The 24484-nt window shown below is 29.8% G+C and overlaps 2 protein-coding genes across 8 annotated transcripts in view; one reads left to right on the forward strand and one right to left on the reverse strand.

Moving 5' to 3' along the window:
* The window catches only part of LOC145292018 (golgin subfamily A member 1-like), a 250205-nt gene extending 244833 nt beyond the window's left edge, over positions 1-5372 (reverse strand). For 3 of the 7 annotated variants that reach the window (XM_080138020.1, XM_080138021.1, XM_080138017.1), the window contains exon 1: positions 4865-5372. The gene's annotated coding sequence lies outside the window, so the exon portion shown is untranslated. The remainder of the gene's footprint in view (positions 1-4864) is intronic. The other 4 variants (XM_080138022.1, XM_080138018.1, XM_080138019.1 and 1 more) reach the window with 2 other exon arrangements.
* On the forward strand, positions 4981-24375 carry LOC145292019 (FK506-binding protein-like). Its single transcript, XM_080138023.1, has 2 exons — positions 4981-5098; positions 21357-24375. The coding sequence occupies exon 2, from the start codon at positions 21371-21373 to the stop codon at positions 22235-22237; it is 867 nt and encodes a 288-aa protein (XP_079994149.1). The 5' UTR covers positions 4981-5098; positions 21357-21370; the 3' UTR covers positions 22238-24375.
* The last annotated feature ends 109 nt before the right edge of the window (positions 24376-24484 follow it).

A 24484-nucleotide genomic window follows, 5' to 3' on the forward strand; every position in this document is an offset into this window, starting at 1 on the left:
AAATTTGTTGATTTTCTTTAAATCTTTTTTAAAGAAAACCGATTCAAAAAAACAAATATTGCATAATTTACTATTAAACCTGTTATTTTTTAAAATTTGGTCTTTGCTCCTTTAATTGAAAAAAAATTAGGGTTTGAATTACATTTTTCAAGTAAAGATAGCAAGTTGAATTATTCAAGTTTTTATCACACATTTTTAATGGCGATTTCTCACACTGCTAGTGTTTGAGGACAAGAAATTTAAAAAAGGCATTTAAAAAAAAAAAAAAAACACATAAGAATCAGCCATTTTTTAGCTATACAACATTTTGAGTAAATTTTGGTACGTGAGAAATATTTATAAAAAAATTATGTTGGAAATGTTTTTTATTATTGGATTACGGTAATTCAGAATGCGACCTTACCAGTGTCAGTTGAAACTTATCCGTGACATGAGAATAAAAACAGGACTTCTTGTTTTTTTTGTTTTTACTTCAACTGAAACTTTACATTTACTGTTAAATTGACAACTTTGATGGGTTTTTGGGTATGCTGAAAACGAATATCACATGGGGGTTTTGGGTATACTGAAAACAAATATCACATTTAAATTTGGAGTAGACAAGTAGTTTTCTGGATATTAAGACATTTATTATCCCATTGTGTTTTCACTGGCAGCAATGTTATTTTTCCCAACTGAATGTACTAATGCGCATACGTGTGTTACAAACTCCCCCACCCATGTCAAGAATGGTGACGGGAACTGACATTTATTAATATATTGGAAAAAAATATCTTAATACACAGAAAACTAGTTGTCTGCCACAAATTTGAATGTGATATTAGTTTTCAGCAGACCCGAAAATTTTTAAAAGTTGTTAATTTAAAGATGAGTGTTGAGTTGCTGTTAATGTAAAAATTTACCGCAAATTGACATGAAAAAAAAAATATGAAACTTGTGAACAGTTTTTTGTTTTTTTTTTAAATATATTTTTCCAGACTTATTTTAAACTAAAACAGAAAGTTCAGTTTGGTAATCGGAACATTTTCACATCGAGTCTAGGTTTTCATCTGACACATGTACGGTCGCACGAGTCGCCAATGCTTCTGAATGATCGCAAATGCAGTCTTGTCTCATCGTTGGCCCATTTGTTGTTTAGCTATTGGTACAAGCAGAAAACACTCCAAGGAAGTCCAATAACAATAGATTTTTCAGCAAAGCAAAATGGATAAATAACAAACCTGACTTTATTTCCCATGCCTTAGGCGTTTTAAGGTGACCATTTCATTATAAAACACTATACAGTACAAACAAAAACAAGCTCAGGAGAAATATTCACATCTAAAAATTAAAATAAAACATATTAGATAGTCTTTAGCAGTGTCAGAAATCGCCATTAAGAATGCGTGATAAAAACAAATAATTCAACTTACTATCTTTGGAAGCTTATAACTAGGTGTATCAGAATTTTTGTTGGAATTTTTGACACCCCTAACACGAAACTGCAAATAAAATATAAAAAAACTCGTAATTTCTCTTTTAAAAGTGAGTTGTTTATTTTCCTTATGGATTTTACTTGCAAAATAAACTATTAAAGTTGTATAAAAAGTAATAGTATTTTTTTATTTTTAAAAAAACAGTAATGAAATTAATTGAATTTTAAGATTTCAGTATTTTTCAATTTTTAAGCTTTAAAAATCTATCAAAGTTTTTCTATTTTATTTTATTTTTACGATATTTTCAGGGTCAATGTGAAATTTTATGCTCTTTCTAATAAACCGAATATAATATTTTAGACAAACGTATTTTTAAAATTCACCCCCCCTATTTTGAAATGTCTATTAAAAAGTAAATAATTTATGTGCCAAAATTTTATATATCACAAATTGAAGATAAAAGATCAATAAATAATATAGTCAAATTTAAAACAAAAAGAAGTTGTTTTTTTTTAATTTACCTCCAAAGTCCAAAGTTTAAAACCTTTTTTTTTTTAAACCACGTTGTTTGTATTTTTTTTTTTTTTTAATGAAACCTTGGTCCTTGCTCCTTTAATTGAAAAAAAAACTAGGGTTTGAATTACATTTTTCGAGTAGTTAGAAGCTTGGAAAGACAGGGGGATCGAATTATTCAATATTTTTCACGAAGTTTCTGACACACCTAGCTTATAACTACTTGAAAAATGTCATTTAAATCCTAATTTTTTTTCAATTAAAGGAACAAAGACCAAATTTTTTTAAAATACTAGGTTTAATAGCAAATTATGCAATATTTGTTTTTGTAAATCGGTTTTCTTTAAAAAAGATTTAAAGAAAATCAACAAATTTTAACTTACTTCGATAATAATAATATATATATACATTCCAAAAAATCACTTACCTATAAAAATATACTAATCAATGGGTACTTCCATTCTTAATTGTAAAGAATTTATCCATATTTATATTTTATATTCCATGTCCTTTTTGAATAAAATACATTTTTAAGCAAGGATTAAAAAAAAAAATGCGACATCAGATGTTTTTCACAGTTGAAATAAAGGGGGACAAATGTCTGCTTTTCCTCGAGTTGACATCTTCAGTGGCTTTAAGCACCAGAATTAATGTCTCTTTCTATTGTGTGCTGTAAACAAAAGTTAGTAAATATGGGCCACCGTATGTAAAAAATGATCCCATTTCACTTATCAGTTTTTGCCATTAAAACAAAAATCACTCTACCGATTTTGGATTTTTTAAAAATTTTCTTAAAGAAATACATGAGTTTTTGATTTAATATATTTTATTTCTTCTTTATGGAGTGATTTTTTTTTTTAATAGCTAAAAAAAAAACAAAAAAAAACATTGAATGAAATAGAAAAAATTGTTGTAATTGTACAAAATTTCCTGAACAATATAACAAGATTATAAGGTTTCACTTAAAAAAACAGAAACAAAAGAAACTCAATGTGGTTTTTAAAAAATAGACTTTGGACTTTATAGGTAAATTTGCAAATAACTGTTCTTTTTTTGTTGTTTTAAATTAGCTTATTTTATTTATTGATCTTTTATCTTCAATTTGTGATATATAAATTTGAAGTGAGAAATTAATTATTTTCATTTTAATAGACATTTCAAAATGGGGGGGGGTGAATTAAGAAAAAAACGCTTGTCTAGAATATTATATTCAGCTTATTGGAAAGAGCATAAAATTTCACATTGAACCTGAAAATATCTTCAAAATTGAACCAATAGAAAAATTTTGATAGATTTTTAAAGTTTAAAATTTGAAAAAAATTTTACTCGTAAAATTCAACTGATTTCATTGCGTAAAAAAATGGCTGCATGAACGCGCACAGGCACTTTGTAAACACTGTTTGTTTTTTTTTAAATAAAAAATAATATTTCTATTATTTTTTAAACAACTTTAATAGTTTATTTTGGAAGTATATTCCATAAAGAAAATAAATAACCCACTTTAAAATGAGAAATTACGAGTTTTTTTTATTTTTTTATTTTATTCGCAGTTTTGTGTTAGGAGTGTCAAAAATTCCCCCAAAATTCTGATACACAGTCTTATTCTTCCGGACGACTGTCTAGTTTTTCTATTTAAAAATGAAATTAAAAAAAAAAAAAAAACATTAAGCGGAAACAAGGAAATAAATTATGCCTAAACTCAAATGTAAATAAAAAAGTAAAATTAAATCCTAAAGTTTGATATTTTTTATGTAAAGAAAATAAATTAATCTAAAATTAAAATTGGCTGAGTTTTTAAAGGCGTGGTACTACCGTGCCCGTGGTACTTGTGGTTATTCTACCGGCGGGAGATTAATATCTTATTGATCATTTGAAATAATTCATGGAAGTTTTTTTACATTTTAATAATCTTAATTTTCCAAAAGAATTTTTATGCCATGATTATCGATTCACATTTTTATTTGCATAATGATAAAAGAACCTAAAAAAAAAATAATGAGAATATTTTTAAAAGATGTTTAATCCAGTCAATGAAAAGGCTTGATTAAATATGAACAAATGGGTCAGCAGTTGTCATGCGTTTTTGTTCTGAAATCATTTGTGTTGAGCACCTGTCAAATGATGAGGGAGGCCGGCAACACATTGTGCGAAGAACAATCAATGAAAAGAACTATATCGGATTATTAAACTTGGATGTTTTCATTGAAAGCAGACCAAAATGAGCTACAACAACAAAAACAAGTCCTTGAAAATCAAGGGAGACAACGAATACAATTGTTACAGCTGATGATTTAAAAAATAAATAAATAACATTTAACGAAAGAGGGTGGGTACCAATAACAGAACTACGTAAAATTCATTTTATTATTTTATTTATTTACTTCTTTGTTAATAATATTAACATAGAAAAGTGATATTGATCATTAATTTTGATGAAAAGATTAATGAATTCTTGGGAGAAAAGATTAAATTGGGACATAACCACTTACCCAACCACAAAAGAAACAGATTAAAATCTATATAAAAATGGTACTTTTAACTTATTTATATAAAATATTCTTTAACTTACGTATATAAAATATTCCCAAATTAAAACCTGATAAATAAGCATGTTTTTGTTGTCTTTTCTTTTTTAACCAAACAGCTTTTTAAAAAAACATATTGAACAGTACTAATAATTTTATTTCTTATAGATATGTGTTATTTTACTTAATTATATCACTAATCGCGTATTGATTGAGATCAAATATACAAAATTGATTAAACTTAACGCCATAAAATGTTACTCTGGGAGTTGAAAGTGGATTGTCAGTCTCTTATGACCTTTTTAGTTTCTCTCTCAGCCTTTTCCGTTTATAAATATAATTTTACAAAAGTAAAAATGGGACCAGGTGATACATATTATTATTTTTTAATTGATGAGAAATAATTATTACCTCATTTGCAGAGTAAATATTCCAATTAAAAGTGTGCTGCTACTTGATGAAGATTCTCACTCCTGTTGTAACAATCATAACGCCATGTTGGTCAATGATGTCACTTCCGGAGATTTCATACATTCACTTCCGGTTTCTGAAAACACCTTTTGTTTGTTTGTTTTTTTAATGTTTTGGCTGAAACACAAAAGGAAGTTTTCTTTTGGAGAGATATTTACAAAGCTAACCGGCTGGGTAAGATAAAATCTATTTTAACTATAATTAAACAATTCCTAGTATAGATAAAAAGAAAATTGTTTTTATTCGTAATTCCTGAGTAAACTTATGTTTGTAATTTACGAACCAGCACCATTCATTTATTTGCATGCAAACATCTATTTACATTAATTTCTAGATGTGGCCGAATGATTGTTAACAATTTCGAACAGAGAAATAAAACTGGGCAAAAAAAAAAAAAGAATAGTCAACGGATACTTTTAGCACAAACAAGAAGATTACATACCTGGTTAATTTTATGTGTGTTTTTAAATATTTTACAGCACTTTAATGAACAAGCTATTTGTTGATTATTTGTTTAATTTTTTTCAGCCTTTTTTTTTCTGTTGGAAATAGTTAACAATCGCCATGTGGCCGAATTTTGTTTGTGCAATTGCTTCATTTATAATTATTATGATTTGCTTAAAGTAAGTCAATCATATTGCTGTTGAGTTTACCCTTTCTGTTTTCGAGACAAAATTATTAGTTTCGTTATAAATTAAACTATAAATGAAAATAAACAACAATCCATTATTATACATTGTATTATGTTTTGTTTTAATATTTTGTTTCGCAGCAACAGCTACAAATACAATCATCCGATATATTTCTTAGCAATCCAGCTGACTAACTTGAAGTCATTTACTACGAAATACTAGTTTTATCTGATTTTCGTAGCGGTGACAAGTCAAAATTAGTTAGCCGTGCAAATTATTCCTATGCGCGCCTTTCATATACATTTTAAGTGTCTGTGTGTGTGAGAGAGGGGGGAGGTAGTTTGGTTGGTGCTTCTTACACTTTATTGCCGAAATTGGGCACGCCATTTTATTTCACGCACCTGTTATCCAAATTTAGGGAGAAATCATTATATTAAACTAAGCGTGAAAGGTACTCATGCAGAGAGTGATCCATCCGTGTTGAAATAATAACGTTATTATTTAAAAAGCCATTCTTAACATGGGGAGGGGAGGGTGTTTTGTACCTATTCTGTACTTTAACCTTACTATTGAATTAAAAAACATATCTTAAAACTTTAATTAAACTTGGAAATACGAGACTCTGCATTAGCATCGGAAAGGTTTCGATTAAATTAATGAGAACGGGAAAGTTTTTCATAGAACATTTATTTTTATTATTAAAAACAAAAAATGAAATGACATGTTCATAATGCTTTAAACTGAGCGAGCGCCATTTGGAAATCAAAACATTTATTGTATAAAAATTTATCAAAATATAATTGGAAAAACATTTATTGAAAAGTTTGCGTAAAAATATATAATTTTAATAAAACAATTTTGTAATGAAAGCAACATTGGATTTTTATAAAATAGTTTGTTTTTTGTTTTTTTGTGTGTGTGTTTTTGGTGCTAATGCAGAGAGTGATCCGCGCTATTTTTTAAATCGTATTTCCAAGTTTAATTAAAGTTTTATATGTTTTTGGGGGTTTGTATTACAAGTGGATCACATTTTATTATTGTCGGGAAAGAAGGGTTAAGAAGATTTAACTCATGGTCATTTGAAAATGAGGGCAACAAGCGCAACCGTGTAGTGATTTGGAACAAATTCCAAGAACAAATAGAGCCTCAAATCAACTTCAGAATTGCACGCTTCTTTTTACAGATGTGGACTCGCAGACCAATACAGAAAATATCGATGACTTTCTCATGAGATGCAGGCTGCAGGCACAAAAATGCAAGTTCAGAAACTGAAACAGAAGAATGCATCATAGACCAGATAATTGCGGGGACTAGATTCCCAGAGCTGCAAAAGCAGCTACTATGCAAAAATGAAAAACTGGCGATGCCTGAAGTTCTAAACATGAGCAGAAGCTATGAAGCTTCAGTGAATCACATGAAAAAAATGGGTGAAATAAAGGGTGAATGTGAAAGCCAGATAAGCTCTATCAAACACAAAATTGAGAGCGCAGATGTCTGTGGAAGATGTGGACTCCGTCATAAACCAGGAAATTGTCCTGCTCGTGGCAGTACGTGCTCAACAGGTGGTCGTAAGAACCACTGGGCAAAAAGGTGCCAGACTCGAAAAACTAAAAACACCAACAAGCAGCCACAAGCAAACAAGCTAACCAGGCAGAGAAATTTTGGACTGGTACGGGATACGCTTAAAAACCAGCAGAACTGTATAAATGTACAGCAAGATGAAATGGCAGGTGATGTTCAAAGAATGTTTTTATATCCAGTAAATCAGAAAGAGGACAACACCTCCCGAACAGAAGCATTTGTCAACCTGGATATTGTCCTCCCAAACAGAAAAGGCATTCATGAGCTGAAGGTCAAAGTGGACACAGGCGCGGAAGGGAATGTATACACTTCCCTTACGCAGGTTCCGACAGATGTTTCCCAAACATGTGGACCAGAATGGGCATACACATCCAGGCACAACCAATAAAGAAACTGCAATCCTTACAACGGCTCTGATATCTCGCAGCACAGATCCATCGATATAAAATCTGGGTACAAGGGTCTATAGAAAGCAATAAAATTTTATGTGGTCAAATGGAATGGACCTACCATATTAGGATTACCCTCCATCCAAGATTTGAAATTGGTAACGCTACATACAGAGAACAGCATGTACCCCAGTTGATCCTCTGTCAAACACCACCATAAATTCTATGAGAGATCTCATGGAAGCCTATCCGGACCAATTCGACCGGATTGAAAACTTTCCAGGAGAGTACCGCATCATACTTTGCCCTAACAACTTACCCATAGTCCATGCATCGAGGAAATGTCCCATCAGTATGAGGGACGAGATAAAGGCGAAACTAGACCTAATGGTGTCTCTGGGAATAATAAAAAAAATTGATGAACCAACTGACTGGGTAAGCAGCATCGTTTATGTGTGGAAGAGCAATGGCAAACTGCAAATATGTTTAGACCCTAAAGATTTAAACGAAAACATAATGCGATGCCATTACAAAACCTCAACCATGGAGGAGCTCTCACACAAACTGTCTGGTGCCAAATTCTTCTCAAAGCTGGATGCCAAAAACAGCAACTGGTTAATCAAACTTGACAAGGAGTCACAGCTACTCATGACATTTAACTCTCCTTTTGGAAGATATTGCTTCAAGAGGATGCCATTTGGGTTGGTCATGTCTCAGGATGTTTTCCAGCAAAAAATGGATATGATCATAGAAAAATGCCCTGGAGCATTAGTGTTAATTGATGACTTGATCAAAGAGGAGCACGACCGCAACCTGAGAAAGTTAATGGAGACTTCAAAGATTGCTGGCCTCACATTCAACAGCAGCAAATGTGCTATAAATCAGAAACAAGTCAGATTCTTTGGTGCTATCTTTGATGAGGATGGGATACACCCAGATCCCCCAAAAAATGGAGGAAATAAAATCACTCCCAAGCCCAACTAATTTTACCGATCTGCAGAAGATACTAGGGATCATTACCTACATGGCACCTTTCATTCCGAGGCTTTCTGACCTCCCAGCAAGCCTCAGGGAGCTCTTAAAAAAAAGATGCTGACTACCAATGGAACAATAGCCATTAGAAGTCACTGCAGGAAATAAAAGACATAATATGCAAGGAGATGCTACTCCGATACTATGACCCATCAAAAAAATCTTCTATACAAGTTGATGCATCGTCGAGAGGGTTGGGAGCCGCACTAATACAAGAAGGCAAACCTATAGCTTTTGCCTCAAAATCACTCGCTGAAACTGAGCAGCGCTATGCCAATATCAAGCGCGAACTCCTGGCTGTCGTATTTGGCTGTAAACGCTTTCGAACATACATCTATGGCCGCTCCTTTGAAGTTGAGAGTGACCACAAGCCCTAAGGAATGATCTGCCTCAAGAATCTAACAGCAGCACCCCCTCGATTTCAACGGATGCTCCTGAGACTCCAGAAATATGACATCATCATAAAATATCAACCAGGCAATGAAATGCTACTAGCTGATGGATTATCTAGTATAACTCAATAACTTGAGTTTTATTTCTTCCGCCCGTCACACCAATAATTTCCTGGGTAAGGTTAACACTTTTGTCCAAACTTCCAACTTCTGTACATGTAACGCACCTTCTCTCAACTCCAAACGTACTTCTGCTAATTCAACTTATTGCTTTGAAATCCAACTTCAAAATGAACGACCCTCTCAAAAATCAACCCTCTTTTATCTCCAACCAGGAGCATCTCATTTGCATATCGGGTGGTCACATTGCAGGCATATAAAGAGATAAGGCAGCCATTTTGTTTCTTTCTTCTTCATTCATTTCATTCCACGACCGACCCGTTGAATTATGCACACGTGCTAATTAGGTAAGTCGCACGTTTCCCTACATCTAGACTACCCAACGAAAGGAATAAAGAGGTCATAGACCTAGACATCACAGTGGACTTTGTGCAGTTTTCTACTAAAAAACTCACACTGATTCTTCAAGCAACGGACAATGATCCCATTTTGCGTGAGCTGAAGATGCAGATCCTAAATGGTTGGCCAGACTCTCGCAGGAAACTTCAACCATACTGGTCTTATCGGGATGAGCTCTCCATTGAAAATGGGATTCTGCTCCAAAGCAACAGAATTCTGATACCTCAAGCAATGCACGCAAAGGTACTCGAGAAGATACACTATGGACACCAAGGAAGTGACAAGTGTAAATTAAGAGCAAAAACTTGTGTTTTCTGGAGTGGAATCAACAATGACATTGACACCATAACTCAAGAAAGAACCCAAGAGCTCCAGAAATCCCAACCCGCTGAAACCCTCATCCTGCATGAGATTCTGGTACGACCGTGCAAATCTTAGCCACAGACCTCTTCAATCTGAATGGAATCAACTATCTCCTTGTGGTGGATTATTACTGAAAGTACCCCTTCATCCGCAGGGAATTCTCCAGCAAGGAGGTCATTAGTTGTCTCAAGCAAATATTTGCTGAGCAGGGAGTCCCTGAAAGGCTCATAAGCGATAAATGGCTCACATTTTAGCTCCCAGCAGTTCAAAGAATTTGCTAAAGCCTGGGACTTTGAACATATTACCAGCTCTCCCAGATACCCCCAATCTAACGGCATGGCAGAACGCTGTATTCAGACTGTCAAAGCAGTCTTGAAGAAAGCCATGTTGAGCAATCGGAACATAAACATGGGCCTCTTGTTTCTGCGATCAACACCAATGGATCATACTATCCCATCCCCGGGTGAATTGCTTTTTAATCGCAAACTAGTCAACAATCTCCCCACAAAATGTATGAACCAAAATATTCATAGGGAGGAAATCCAGAATCGTCTGTTACAGAGACAGTTATTGCAGAAAAGACAACATGACAAACATGCTAAGGAAGGACCTCCCCAATCTCAGCGCAGGACAGCGAGTATGAGTTCATGACTAAGAGACGAGAAGATTGACTCCAGCAAACTCTGGTTAAACAAACGGGTTTGTATTACTGTACACATAGATTCGGAAAAGTTGTCAAAAAACAAATATATAACAAATAAATGTTATCAAAGGCAAGATAAGTTACTTTTCTACCAAACTGGATATATTTTTCGTGTTTTTATCCAATGTAACATGTTTATTCAGCTCGAAAACCATACCGTGTTTACCGATGTATTGAAACATTCAAGATGGCGTCTGATTCTCTCTTTAACACGGTAAGTTTGGGAAAAGATGTTATAAATAAAAAAACGGATAAAATGCTGTTAAAAACTCGCTCAATATATGTTACCGTGACATAGGTTGCTAAGGCTGACATATATTCGGCGGGTTTTTAATAGTATTTTGTATAGTTTTTTTATTTATAACACCTTTTTCCAAACTTACGGTGTTAAAGAGGGTGTGAGACGCCATCTTGAATTTTCGAATACATCGGTAAACACTGTATGTTTTTCGACAGAAGAGACGTTGCGAGCCTATCCTTGTTTTATCGTTATTTTCATGGCAGGTGCTCGTCTGAACTCCAATCCCTGCCCCCCCCCTCGCCAATCTTTCACGAAAAACACCCGTCTAGCTGAATCCACTGTGAAAAATTTCCCCCACTCTATATCTGTGCCTAAATCAAAATGCAGATTCCATGAACAAAGCTTCTTTCTTAGAACTGCACGCCTGTGGAACTCTGTTCCGTCTGCCTGCTTCCCTCCGGACTACAACTTGGATGTCTTCAAGTCCAATGTTAACAAATTCCTAATGAACCGCCCCCCTAATTAAACACTTCATCAAATCTCCACACTAACGTAATGTACTTGCAATAACCCTTATCCCTGAGTGGCTTCCGGGCCTTGATAAGTGATGATCACTGTGTAAAAAAAAAAATATATATATATATATTTATATATATATAAACATATATATACACATATATATATGTATATGTATACATATATATATAAATATATATATACACATATATATGTATGTATACATGTATATATAAATATATATATATGTATACATATATATATATAAATATATATATGTATATATATACATATATATGCATATATATATGTATGTATACATATATATATAAATGCATATATGCATATGATATATATATAAATATAGATATATATATACACAAATATATATATATATATATACACATATATATATATATATATACACATATATATATAAATATACATCTATATATATACACAAATATATATATATACATATATATATATAAATATACATATATATATACACAAATATATATATATGCATATATATATATATAAATATACATATATACACAAATATATACATATATATACACAAATATATATATACACAAATATATATATATATATAAATATATATACACAAATATATATATATATATAAATATATATACACAAATATATATATATATATAAATATATATACACAAATATATATATATATATAAATATATATACTCCAATATATATATATATACACAAATACATATATATAAATATATATATACACAAATATATATATATAAATATATATATACACAAATATATATATATATACACAAATATATAAATATATATATATATATAAATATATTGATATATACACAAATATATATATGTATAAATAGATATATATAAATATATATATGTATATATATATATATAAATATATATGTATATATATAAATATATATGTATATATATAAATATATATATAAATATATATGGATATATATATATGGATATATACTTATTTATATATATATCTATATATATATTTATTTATATATATTTATATATATCTATATATATATTTATATATATATCTATATATATTTATATGTATATATATATATATATATATATATATTTATATATAGTTATATATATTTATAAATATATAGTTATATATGTTTATATATATATATATGTTTATATATATATATATTTATATATGTATATAGTTATATATATATTTATATATATATATATATATATTTATATATATATATATATTTATATATATATATTTATATATTTGTATTTATATATATATACATATTTATATATATATATATATATATATATATATATATATATATATATAGTTGTATATATGTATGTATATATTTTTAAATATATATATTGAAAATATGAAGCAAAAATTAAATACAAAGTAAGCCATGGTTTAAAACTGCTTATACAGTGCTAAAAAAAAGAACCATAAATATTATATATAGTTACTATATTTTACCAGTAAAAAAATATCTTTATATATATTAATATATATATATATATATATATATATATATATATTCATATGTATATATTTATATATATATAAATAAATAGGTTGTAGTTTGCTTGAAGCATTGTTGAAGAAAATTATAAGATAAAATTAAAAGCCAAGAAAAATGCGAGATTTTTTTTTATATAGAGTAAAATTAAATGCAAACAAAAGAAATAAATTTCTTTTTTTTTTGTTGTTGTTTGGTTTTTCGTTTTCACACAAATTTTAACTCTAAACAACAGTAATTTTTTTTTTCTGTTGTATTCAATGGTCTTGTAAATCTCATTGTTGTATTCAATGGTGTTATAAATATATATATTTATAAATATATATATTTATAAATATATATATTTATAAATATATATATTTATAAATATATATATATATAATTATATATATATAGATAAATATATATATATATATAAATATATATATATAATATATATATATATAAATATATATATATATATAAATATATACACAAATATATATATATACACACAAATATATATATATACACACAAATATATATATAAATATATATATAAATATATACACACAAATATATATATAAATATATATACACAAATATATATATAAATATACATATATATACACGAATATATAGATACACAATATATATATATACAATATATATATATAAATATAAAAAATACACAAATATATATATATATAAATATATATATGTAAATATATAGATATATACACAAATATATATATATATATATTTATATATACATATAAATATATATATATGTATATATATAAATAAATATATAAAATATATTTTAGTCATCGACATACAGACCTGTTTCGTTGTTTCACAACTCATCAGTGCCGCTAGACTAACACCTCTCCCAAGCCGAGGATCGAACCTAGAACCGTCGTGATGACAGTCGGCAGTCCTACCCCTTGACTACGGAATCGGTGGCCGAAATTAACCTGTCCGAACGATTATTTAAATAAACATCGGTCCGCTACTCGTAGAGGGCTCAAACGTTTGTTTGTAAACAAATCGCGAGCTTCGCATTATGTATACATATATAAATAAATATATATATATGAATATATATATATATATTTATATATATATATATATATTTATATATATATATATATTTATATATATATATTTATGTATATATATATTTTTATATATATATTTATATATATATATATTTATGTATATATATATATTTTTATATATATATTTATATATATATATATTTTTATATATATATTTATATATATATATATTTATATATATATATATTTTTATATATATATTTATATATATATATATTTATGTATATATATATATTTATATATATATATATATTTATATATATATATATATATATATATTTTTATATATATATTTGTATATATATATATATTTTTATATATATATTTGTATATATATATATATTTATATATATATAAATAATATATTTATATATATATTTATATATATATTTATATAACTATTTCATTTATTCACATAAATTTACTATACGAAAGTATAGATTTATGCGTAAACTAAGTATTTACTTCAAAAGTGCTCAATACGTAGGTAGAGCTAGTTAGTAATTTATAAAATATATATGGCGATTAAGCTACACTGAATATTCTGCGTTTCATCCAACTATAGGATTCATCAGGCTTATGCGCGAATTCTGTCGTTGCTTCTTGTTTTTATATATGTTGAGGATTTCTAGTTGGCCAATCAGCTTTCTAGTATCCACCGCGCCCCTTCCTACCAGCCAATGGGCATGCATTTTATCATACAAAGGATCTGTTTTAGAGCTAGGTTAGTGGTTTTAGGTGGCCGTTCTGCTTCTTTTTTTTTTTTTTATATACATATAAATATACCTATGTGTACACAATAATGCACATATATATATATATATATATATATATATATATATACACATATGCGTGTGATCGTTTATGTATATTCATGTTTATTTAATTTATTTATTTGTTTGTTTTCTATTGTTATTGTTAGTTTTAAAGCTATTTTGTATCGCTATCCTAGAGTAAGTTTTATTTTGTGAACACAGTTGTTTGCTATTTCCCGCCTACAGTTTAATAGATTTTGAGGTTCTTTAAAGTACAGGATAGAAAATTTTTCATGGAGGCATAATTTACATGGGTCGTCTAAATGTCTGCATGTGATAGCTTGTTTTATTATTTTCCATTCGACTACCGGTGAATGTCCGCTTTCTTTGAGTTCCCAGTATTTATTCGCTAGTGTTGTTTTTATACGGTGTTTTTTTATTTTTGAATGTGCTTTTGTAGTCATAGTATCGGGTTTTGAAATCTAAGGAAGTCATGCCTATGTAATATTTTTTGTTATTCGGGGTTTTTTTTTCAAATATTGTTGCTTGATAGACTACGCTTTTTGTTAGACATTTGTTTTGGACTGGGCAAAGTGTGCGGTGTCTACAATTGCATTTATCTTGTTCGTTATTAGTATTTTTATTTATGGTATGGTTGTACTTGTCCGGGGTTGGTTTGTTATTATTGTTATTATTATTATTATTATTATTATTTCTGCTAGTGTTGTTTTTATTTCTGTCCTGGTGTCTACTTTTTTTATTGTTTATTTTGTTGTTGTTTACATTGTTTTCATTTAGTATTTTGTTATTATGTGCCTTAATTATCATCTCTAAATTTTCGCAACAACTGTAAGATAACTTCAAGGTATTTTTATTGAAGATTTTGTGTAAGGGGTTGGTTGCAGGAAAGTGTTTTTCAATAAGATCTAGAAATTTCTTGCCAAGTTTTGTTTTTAACATTTGATTGTATGGGGCCGTATACCAAATTATAGTTCTTTTTCTTCTGTTTTTAATTTTATTATAGTTGTTGGTGTTTTGTTGTTTATATTTGATATCTATATTTTTGTATCCACTGTTTTTTAGGGCTGTTTCGTAAATATTGGATGACCTGTTAAATGCATTTTCATCGCTTGAGTTATTACTGAGTCTACTTAAGCTAATCACAGAAAACATTACAAAAAACAACAAAAAACTAGACACAAACAAATGCGATTACATAAATATAATAAATACTGAAAGTAAACAAATTACCGATAAACTAAAAATTAGCGATAAAGTTGGCAAATTGAAACCTAGAGAGTCATACATTCTGCTTAAAGACCACAAACGGGACTTTAATAATAATCCCAGCACCCGCCTGATAAACCCAACTAAACCAGAAATAGGTAGAATTAGCAAAACTATACTTTCTAGAGTAAACAAACAAATCAAACAGGACCTAGAACTAAACCAGTCGGCAAATACTACCGAAGCAATCACCTGGTTTAAAAATATAGAGAACAAAGATAAATGTACGTTCATACAGTTTGACATCATAGACTTTTATCCCTCGATATCCGAAGAACTTTTTAACATTGCCCTAGAATTTGCCGAGGTATACACTGATATATCCTCAGAAGAAATCAACATAATTAAAAAATGTAGAAAATCAGTTCTAATAAATAACAATAACCAATGGATAAAAAATAAAATGAAAAATTCATTCGATTTGGCGATGGGTGCCAGAGACTCTGCAGAGGAATCAGATCTTGTGGGATTATTCATTCTATATACCCTCACAAGCATATTCGATACTACGGATATCGGCCTATATAGAGATGACGGACTAGCTATAATAAAAAACTCCAACAAAGTCAAGGGAGAAAACTTTAAGCAAATCATACACAAAGAAATGAAAAAATTAGGCCTAAAAGCGGACATATCAGCTAACATAAAAATAACAAACTTCCTGGACGTCACGTTAAACTTAGATAAAAACACATATGAACCATACTTAAATGATAACGCTACTCCAGTTTACGTAAACCCTAAGTCCAACCACCCACCATCAATTATAAAACATATTCCTAACTCGATCGTAAGTAGACTCAGTAATAACTCAAGCGATGAAAATGCATTTAACAGGTCATCCAATATTTACGAAACAGCCCTAAAAAACAGTGGATACAAAAATATAGATATCAAATATAAACAACAAAACACCAACAATTATAATAAAATTAAAAACAGAAGAAAAAGAACTATAATTTGGTATATGGCCCCATACAATCAAATGTTAAAAACAAAACTTGGCAAGAAATTTCTAGATCTTATTGAAAAACACTTTCCCGCAACCAACCCCTTACACAAAATCTTCAATAAAAATACCTTGAAGTTATCTTACAGTTGTTGCGAAAATTTAGAGATGATAATTAAGGCACATAATAACAAAATACTAAATGAAAACAATGTAAACAACAACAAAATAAACAATAAAAAAAGTAGACACCAGGACAGAAATAAAAACAACACTAGCAGAAATAATAATAATAATAATAACAAACCAACCCCGGACAAATACAACCATACCATAAATAAAAATCCTAATAACGAACAAGATAAATGCAATTGTAGACACCGCACACTTTGCCCAGTCCAAAACAAATGTCTAACAAAAAGCGTAGTCTATCAAGCAACAATATTTGCAAAAGAAAACCCGAATAACAAAAAATATTACATAGGCATGACTTTCTTAGATTTCAAAACCCGATACTATGACCACAAAAGCACATTCAAAAATAAAAAACACCGTATAAAAACAACACTAGCGAATAAATACTGGGAACTCAAAGAAAGCGGACATTCGCTGGTAGTCGAATGGAAAATAATAAGACAAGCTACCACATGCAGACATTTAGACGACCTATGTAAATTATGCCTCCATGAAAAATTTTCTATCCTGTACTTTAAAGAACCTCAAAATCTATTAAACTGTAGGCGGGAAATAGCAAACAACTGTGTTCACAAAATAAAACTTACTCTAGGATAGCGATACAAAATAGCTTTAAAACTAACAATAACAATAGGAAACAAACAAATAAATAAATTAAATAAACATGAATATACATAAACGATCACACGCATATGTGTATATATATATATATATATATATATATATATGTATATGTATATATATGTGCATTATTGTGTACACATAGGTATATTTATATGTATTTTAAAAAAAAAAAAGAAAAAAAAAGCAGAACGGCCACCTAAAACCACTAACCTAGCTCTAAAACAGATCCTTTGTTTGATAAAATGCATGCCCATTGGCTGGTAGGAAGGGGCGCGGTGGATACTAGAAAGCTGATTGGCCAACTAGTAATCCTCAACATGTATAAAAACAAGAAGCAACGACAGAATTCACGCATAAGCCTGATGAATCCTATAGTTGGATGAAACGCAGAATATTCAGTGTAGCTTAATCGCCATATATATTTCATAAATTACTATATTTATATATATATATTTATATATATATATTTATATATATATATAATATATATATATTTATATATATATATAATATATATATATTTATATATATATAGTTATATATATATAGTTATATGTATATATTTATATATATATATATTCATATATATATATATATACATATATATATATATATATATATATATATATATATATATATATGAAAAAATTGAAATAGCTTAAAATATTTCAATATTGGTATACATAGAAAGAGCTTGATGAGCTAAGAAAAAATCTTTTTAAATTTTTAAAATCTGATTAAAATTAAGGAAATTATGACTATTTTTGTACCTCACACGTTTGGATATTTTCCCCTCTTTAAGACTATATGCATTTCGTCACATTTTTTACACTACTATTTCAGTAAAAATGTCATATCTTTGTTAAAACACAAGACTAAGCTATGAAATTTACCATATAAGTGTATTTTTGTACAAGGAATCAGAATATGCAACTGAAAATCTCCCAAACTGCATGGTTTCCAACTAATCTGCAGTAAATGTGCATAAATATGCTGCAATTCCTTAAAAATGCCATGTATCCATAAACAGAAAAGAAGTAGAACTCATAATCGAATTGTAATGTGCTTTATGTACAAAAAAACTTAAATCTAAACATAGGACGATTTTAAAATGAATATATTGCAATATTTTGTTCGTATTATTGTAGATTAACACCTTCTATTTTACCCCACCCAACCCCTTCTGACCACCCCTCCAAAATGTGATTCTACCTTTTTAGGCAATTATGTATGAAATGCCATGAAAAACTTTAATGAAAGGTAAACAAATTATTTTAGAATTTAATGTAAAATAATTCCCCATTACAGTTCATTCTAGCGTTTTAGGGCTGTTAACTGGGGTGATTTTATGGGAGATATGCTTTTTGTTTTATTTTTTTTAAGACGATTATGTATGGTTTTAAGAGGGTTTCTATGCAATGAGAATATTGGGAGGGTTGCCATTCGAACTTTGAAATTAATTGTAGAGTTAATGAAAATTATGTGTGAACATACTGAAACTTGACAGAAACAAAAACAATATTAGAGGGGGGCGGTTAATTTCACAAAAATTCAACGTAAAATAATTCACCATTTCCAGGCCATTCTAGCATTTTGGGACAGTTAACCAATTTATTTTTTATGTGCATTTTTCTTTAAGGAAGGATCTATTGTTTGTTTGTTTGTTTTAGACGTATATGTGGCTTACAGAGCAAATACATAACAAATAAATGTTATCAAAGGCAAGATAAGTTACTTTTCTACCTAACTGGATATGTTTTTAGTGTTTTTATTTAATGTAACATGTTTATTCAGCTCAAAAAACATACAGTGCTTACTGATGTATTGGAAAGTTAAAAATGGCGGCCAACTATCTCTTTCCCACAATAAGTTTGGGAAAATGAGTTATAAATAAAAAAAACTAGACAAAATACTGTTAAAAACCCGCCGAATATATATATCCGCCTATGTCACGGTAACATATATTGAGCGAGTTTCTAACAGTATTTTGTCTGGTTTTTTATTTATAACTCATTTTCCCAAACTTACCGCCTTAAAGAGAGAGTCGGCCACCATTTTTAAATTTTCGAATACATCGGTAAACACTGTTTTTCGAGCTGAATAAACATGTTACATTAAATATAAACACTAAAAACATATCCAGTTAGGTAGAAAAGTAACTTATCTTGCCTTTGATAACATTTATTTGTTATGTATTTGCTGTTTGACAACTTTTTCAAATCTATGTGTATAGTAATACAAACGAGATTTTCATACATCTTTTGATTTTGAAAAAACATTTGTGGCTGTTTGCAGTAAAACATTGTTTTAATTCGCTGTTCAAAACTAATGCAATGAATAAAAGTGCATGCAAGCTATATATCTACAAAAGTTTATTTTGTTTTTTTAACCATGTTTTTAAATTTTTTTTTAACCATGTTTTTAAATTTGATCAGAAATGTGAAAAATTATAATGGCTTCATAATGCCGAATTGGTTGGGATTGTTATTATACATGAATAGTTCTAAACTAATGTTATTCTGATAACGTTCTCTAATTAAACATATCAGAACATTTATATTCATATTTTCATGTTTTTCTTAATTCGTTCGTGAATAAAAATGAAAGAACGCGTGTTGTTTAGACTGTGCTATGACCACTACTACAGCTGCTGCTTCTACTAATACTAACTTAATTTGACCAAACTCGAGAAATAGAAACTTTTTTTTTTTTCGGGTAGGTCCTTTTAAATTATTATCAATTACCGCGATCCTACTCAACATAGAATAATACTTTTAATTGATAAAGATAGTAAAAAGAATGATTTACTTACTAGTGGGTGTCTGATGAAATTTTTTTTGAAAATGTTCGATACTCGTCATATTAAAGTCTTATTTTTAACATGACAAAAAAAGAAATGGTCAAAAATATTTTGGACACTTGACAATATTAAGATTAACACCTCTTCTGATTGTTTCCCAAATTTCATGGCAAAATTCTTCATACAATCACGGTACGGGTCTTTAGAAATCAGAGGGGGTCATTACAAAACCTTACCGAAAACGCCATTTTATGGCATTCACATTTTTATCACTTTATTTGCTTAAAACTCTTAAAAAAATATATAATGTACATTCATATTTATTAATTCATTTGAAAGTATATTCATTTCCGAACAAAACAGTAGTAATTTGAAGACTTGAAGTGCTTTGGTTTGAAAAATATGGCTATTTTAGTAGAACTACCTTGAAATCTGTGATTATCCAAAGCGTTTTTCGTCCGTGTGTATTACTAATATATATATATATATATTTATATTTATATATATGTATTTATATATTTTTAAATATATATATTGAAAATATGAAGCAAAAATAAAATACAAAGTAAACCATGGTTCAAAACTGCTTATACAGTGCTAAAAGAAAAAAAGAACTATAAATCTTATATATAGTTACTATATTTTACCAGTAAAAAAAAAATTAAAAAAAAAAAAAAAAGAGTGAGTTTGTAATTGTGGTGCAAGAGAGCATGATCTATGTTTGTTTTACTATATAATGATAATTTCATTGTATATAGTTGTTGATATTATATTTTTTCTTTTGTTTTTCAGCTTCATAACCTAGAATGGATGAAGAATTCAAATTTTGGAAGTCTCCAAACCGTCCACTTGGCAAAGAAATTATAAAATTTGGCTGTGGTTATGTGAAACCAGTTGACAGGAGTGTTTGTACAGTTACTTTATTGCAGATTGAAGGTCCGCCGCTCAAGTCCAGCATTCTTGGTTATGTTCTTGGTGAAAACATTGAGATCCAAATTGGTGAAGGTGACACTCTTGCTTCAGATTATATTGATGAATGTCTTGAATCGATGAAAGAGAATGAGATTTGTGAAATAACATTTGAGTTACCAAATTCAACGCCATCGACAGACAATGAAATGCATAAGTACAAATGTAATATGCAACTCCATAAATTCGAATCACCTCCGCACACTTGGAAGATGAACCTAGAAGAGAAACTTAGTATTGCACAGCATCATCGTAAGAAAGGGACAGAACTGTTTAATCAGGGTAATATTGAGTTTTCATTCCGACGCTACTCTAAATCCTTGAAGTACCTCATTTGCATGTACCCGGAAGATGAGATTCCAGAAAACCTTCTTACTGAGTATTTGAACCTTAAATCAGTTGTGTATGCTAATATGTCTGCCTGCCAAGCTAAATTTAACCATCATGAATTTGTTGTTACTAACTGTACTTCAGCCCTATCGATTGAGCCTAATAATCTGAAGGCACTCTATCGAAGGGCTCAAGCATTTCTTAGTCTCAAAGACTTTGAACAAGCATTAGCAGATGTGAATGCTGCCCTCAATATTGAACCAGATAATCGTGCTTTGCATAAACTCATGAAAGAAACAAAGAAAAAAATAAAAGATTCTGATAATGAAATGAAAGAAGCAATGTCTAAAATGTTCCCATCAAATCATTCCTAGAATTTAAGATGAGCTAAAATTCAAATTTTTTATGTGATAAATATATCTAACCTTTATTGGACAAAGGAAATCCCAAAATAACATTTTTAAAGATTGTATGTTGAGCTAAAATATTTATCTCATGGTGGTACCATGTGCAACCATAGTATATTTAGCGATTTGAAAATTAATAGCATAACTTTGCAATTATGTACTATATGTGTCAATAATGAAAACCATTCCTATAAACATAATTCTGATAACACTTGGTTTCTGAGTTATAGACCATTGAAACTAATACTGATTAACATTTTTATTGCAAACTAGCAGGACCTGTGTACTAACGTCGGAAGTATGACACAAAGCCAGAACATATTCAGTAAAGACCCCCACTCCCACCTGAAAACAAAACTACGGTTGTCAGCTCTGAATAATATTTGCTACCGGAAGAGTAGAAGAAATTTGCAAATAGGAAGAGAGCAATCAACAGAAAATATTGTTGTTTGGCAGAAACAGCTTACGTTGCAGAAAAATGTATACAGTCAAGTTTATCAGATGTTTCAACTTGTGGGATATTTCATTCTGGTCTCTGGATAATGTCTGGTAATCAGGAGAAAATATGCACCATTTTGAAGCCTAACTCTCTCTGTAGACTTGTATATAATAGAAAATAATAATAATGGAAAATAGCAGGCACTGGCATCCGCGGCCAAACTGAAATCAACTGGCTTCTACTATCAGGCATTGTGTGGCAGTGGCAACTAGCTGAAAACACTGACTGTCATTGTTAGTACTGAAGGTTATTGACGATTATTGTTGCTTTGAAGCGATTATTTGCAGGTACTAGTGGGCACTGACTGCCTTTTGAACTGGCAGTCTCTGGCGGGTATGATCAGTTTTGGCCTCCAACTGAAATTGTCTTCAACTGTCAGGCTTTGTTGGGCACTGGCATCCACTGGCTGTCATTGGCTGCCTGTGGTGAGCAGTGATTTTCACTGGCAGTTGGTACTGTTTTAAGGTGATTACTTGCATTTATTTTCATTTACTGGACATTGACTGCTTTTCCAACTGTCACTGTCATTTTCCAACATTCACATGATCAGTATTGATTTCCATTGGATTGCCCCCAAAATTAAATTGCCTGACTTCAATGGGTAAGCACTGGTGGTAATTGACATTTTTAAGCAGTTACTTGCATTTGGTCATTTTTGGTCACTATCAATCATGACCAGTGTTGAACCTTACTGGACTTCTGTGAAATGAAATCATTTGTTTTCAATATTTATTGACTGTCATACATTGTATGGTACTGGCATCCAGTGGCAGACTCTGTTGGTCACTAGTAGTTATAATGGTGATTGACAGTGATTTTCAGGTGATTACTATCACTTCATGACATGAGTGGGAACTGGCAGGCAAATTGCCTGTCTTCAATTGTAAGGTACTGTCATCGAGTGGAGGGTCATTGCTTTTTTAAGTTGGTTACTATCACTTCATGGTACTGGCTGGTCTATTATTGCAGTTTTAAGGCAGTAACTGCTCTTTTGAGGTGATTACTTGTGGTTATTGGTATTTACTCACGGTTGCTGGTGACTACTGGCTGCCTTAACAATTGTCATTCAGTGGTCATAACCATCACTCAAAGGCTACTATGACCAATGTCATGTTTTGTTCCAAGTCTGAGCAAAGCAAGGAGCACTCTATTCTAATTTTTATACAGTCCTGATTTGCTGTGTTGGTGTAAATATGTTTTTGTACTTTTGCAGAACATGGACCATGCAAGTTTTTAATTATGATGTTCAATTTAAATGTAACTTTGTATGGTATTGTTTTTTGTATGAAAATGTTAGTTGAACATGCATAATAGTTACAAAAAGCTGTCATTATTATTTTAGCACTGTTTGTATTATGCATAAGTACCCATTTGTGATGTGATACATGAAGATTGCTATGATATTGTTTGATTAAATTGTTAGGTGAAAATATGGAATAGTTTTAAATTGCACAGTGTATAAGTAAAAGATATTGCAATAGTAATATTTTATTTGTGTTTTTTTATATAATGGATTTAAATGTGAAAAAAAAGTCAAATTAAAAGTATGAAAAGTTAGAATAAGAATGTTTTGTTAAATTAAAATATTTGAAAGCAACGCTGCAAAGTTTGTTTTTTGTTTGTTTTTTTTCGTAAAGGTGATTTTAAAAAAAGTAGATCTGATTAGCTTCAAGTTCTGTAGAACCATCTCCTTCCTTTTTAATCCGTTCCAAAAA

The sequence above is a fragment of the Euprymna scolopes genome, chromosome 13 (assembly GCF_053919585.1).
Source record: "Euprymna scolopes isolate OS-2025 chromosome 13, ASM5391958v1, whole genome shotgun sequence".
Classification (NCBI taxonomy): Eukaryota; Metazoa; Mollusca; class Cephalopoda; order Sepiida; family Sepiolidae; genus Euprymna; species Euprymna scolopes.

What these genes read in the sequence shown, in the direction of transcription:
- LOC145292019 (XM_080138023.1), top strand. Translation starts at nt 21,371, where the DNA reads ATGGATGAAGAATTCAAATTTTGGAAGTCTCCAAACCGTCCACTTGGC.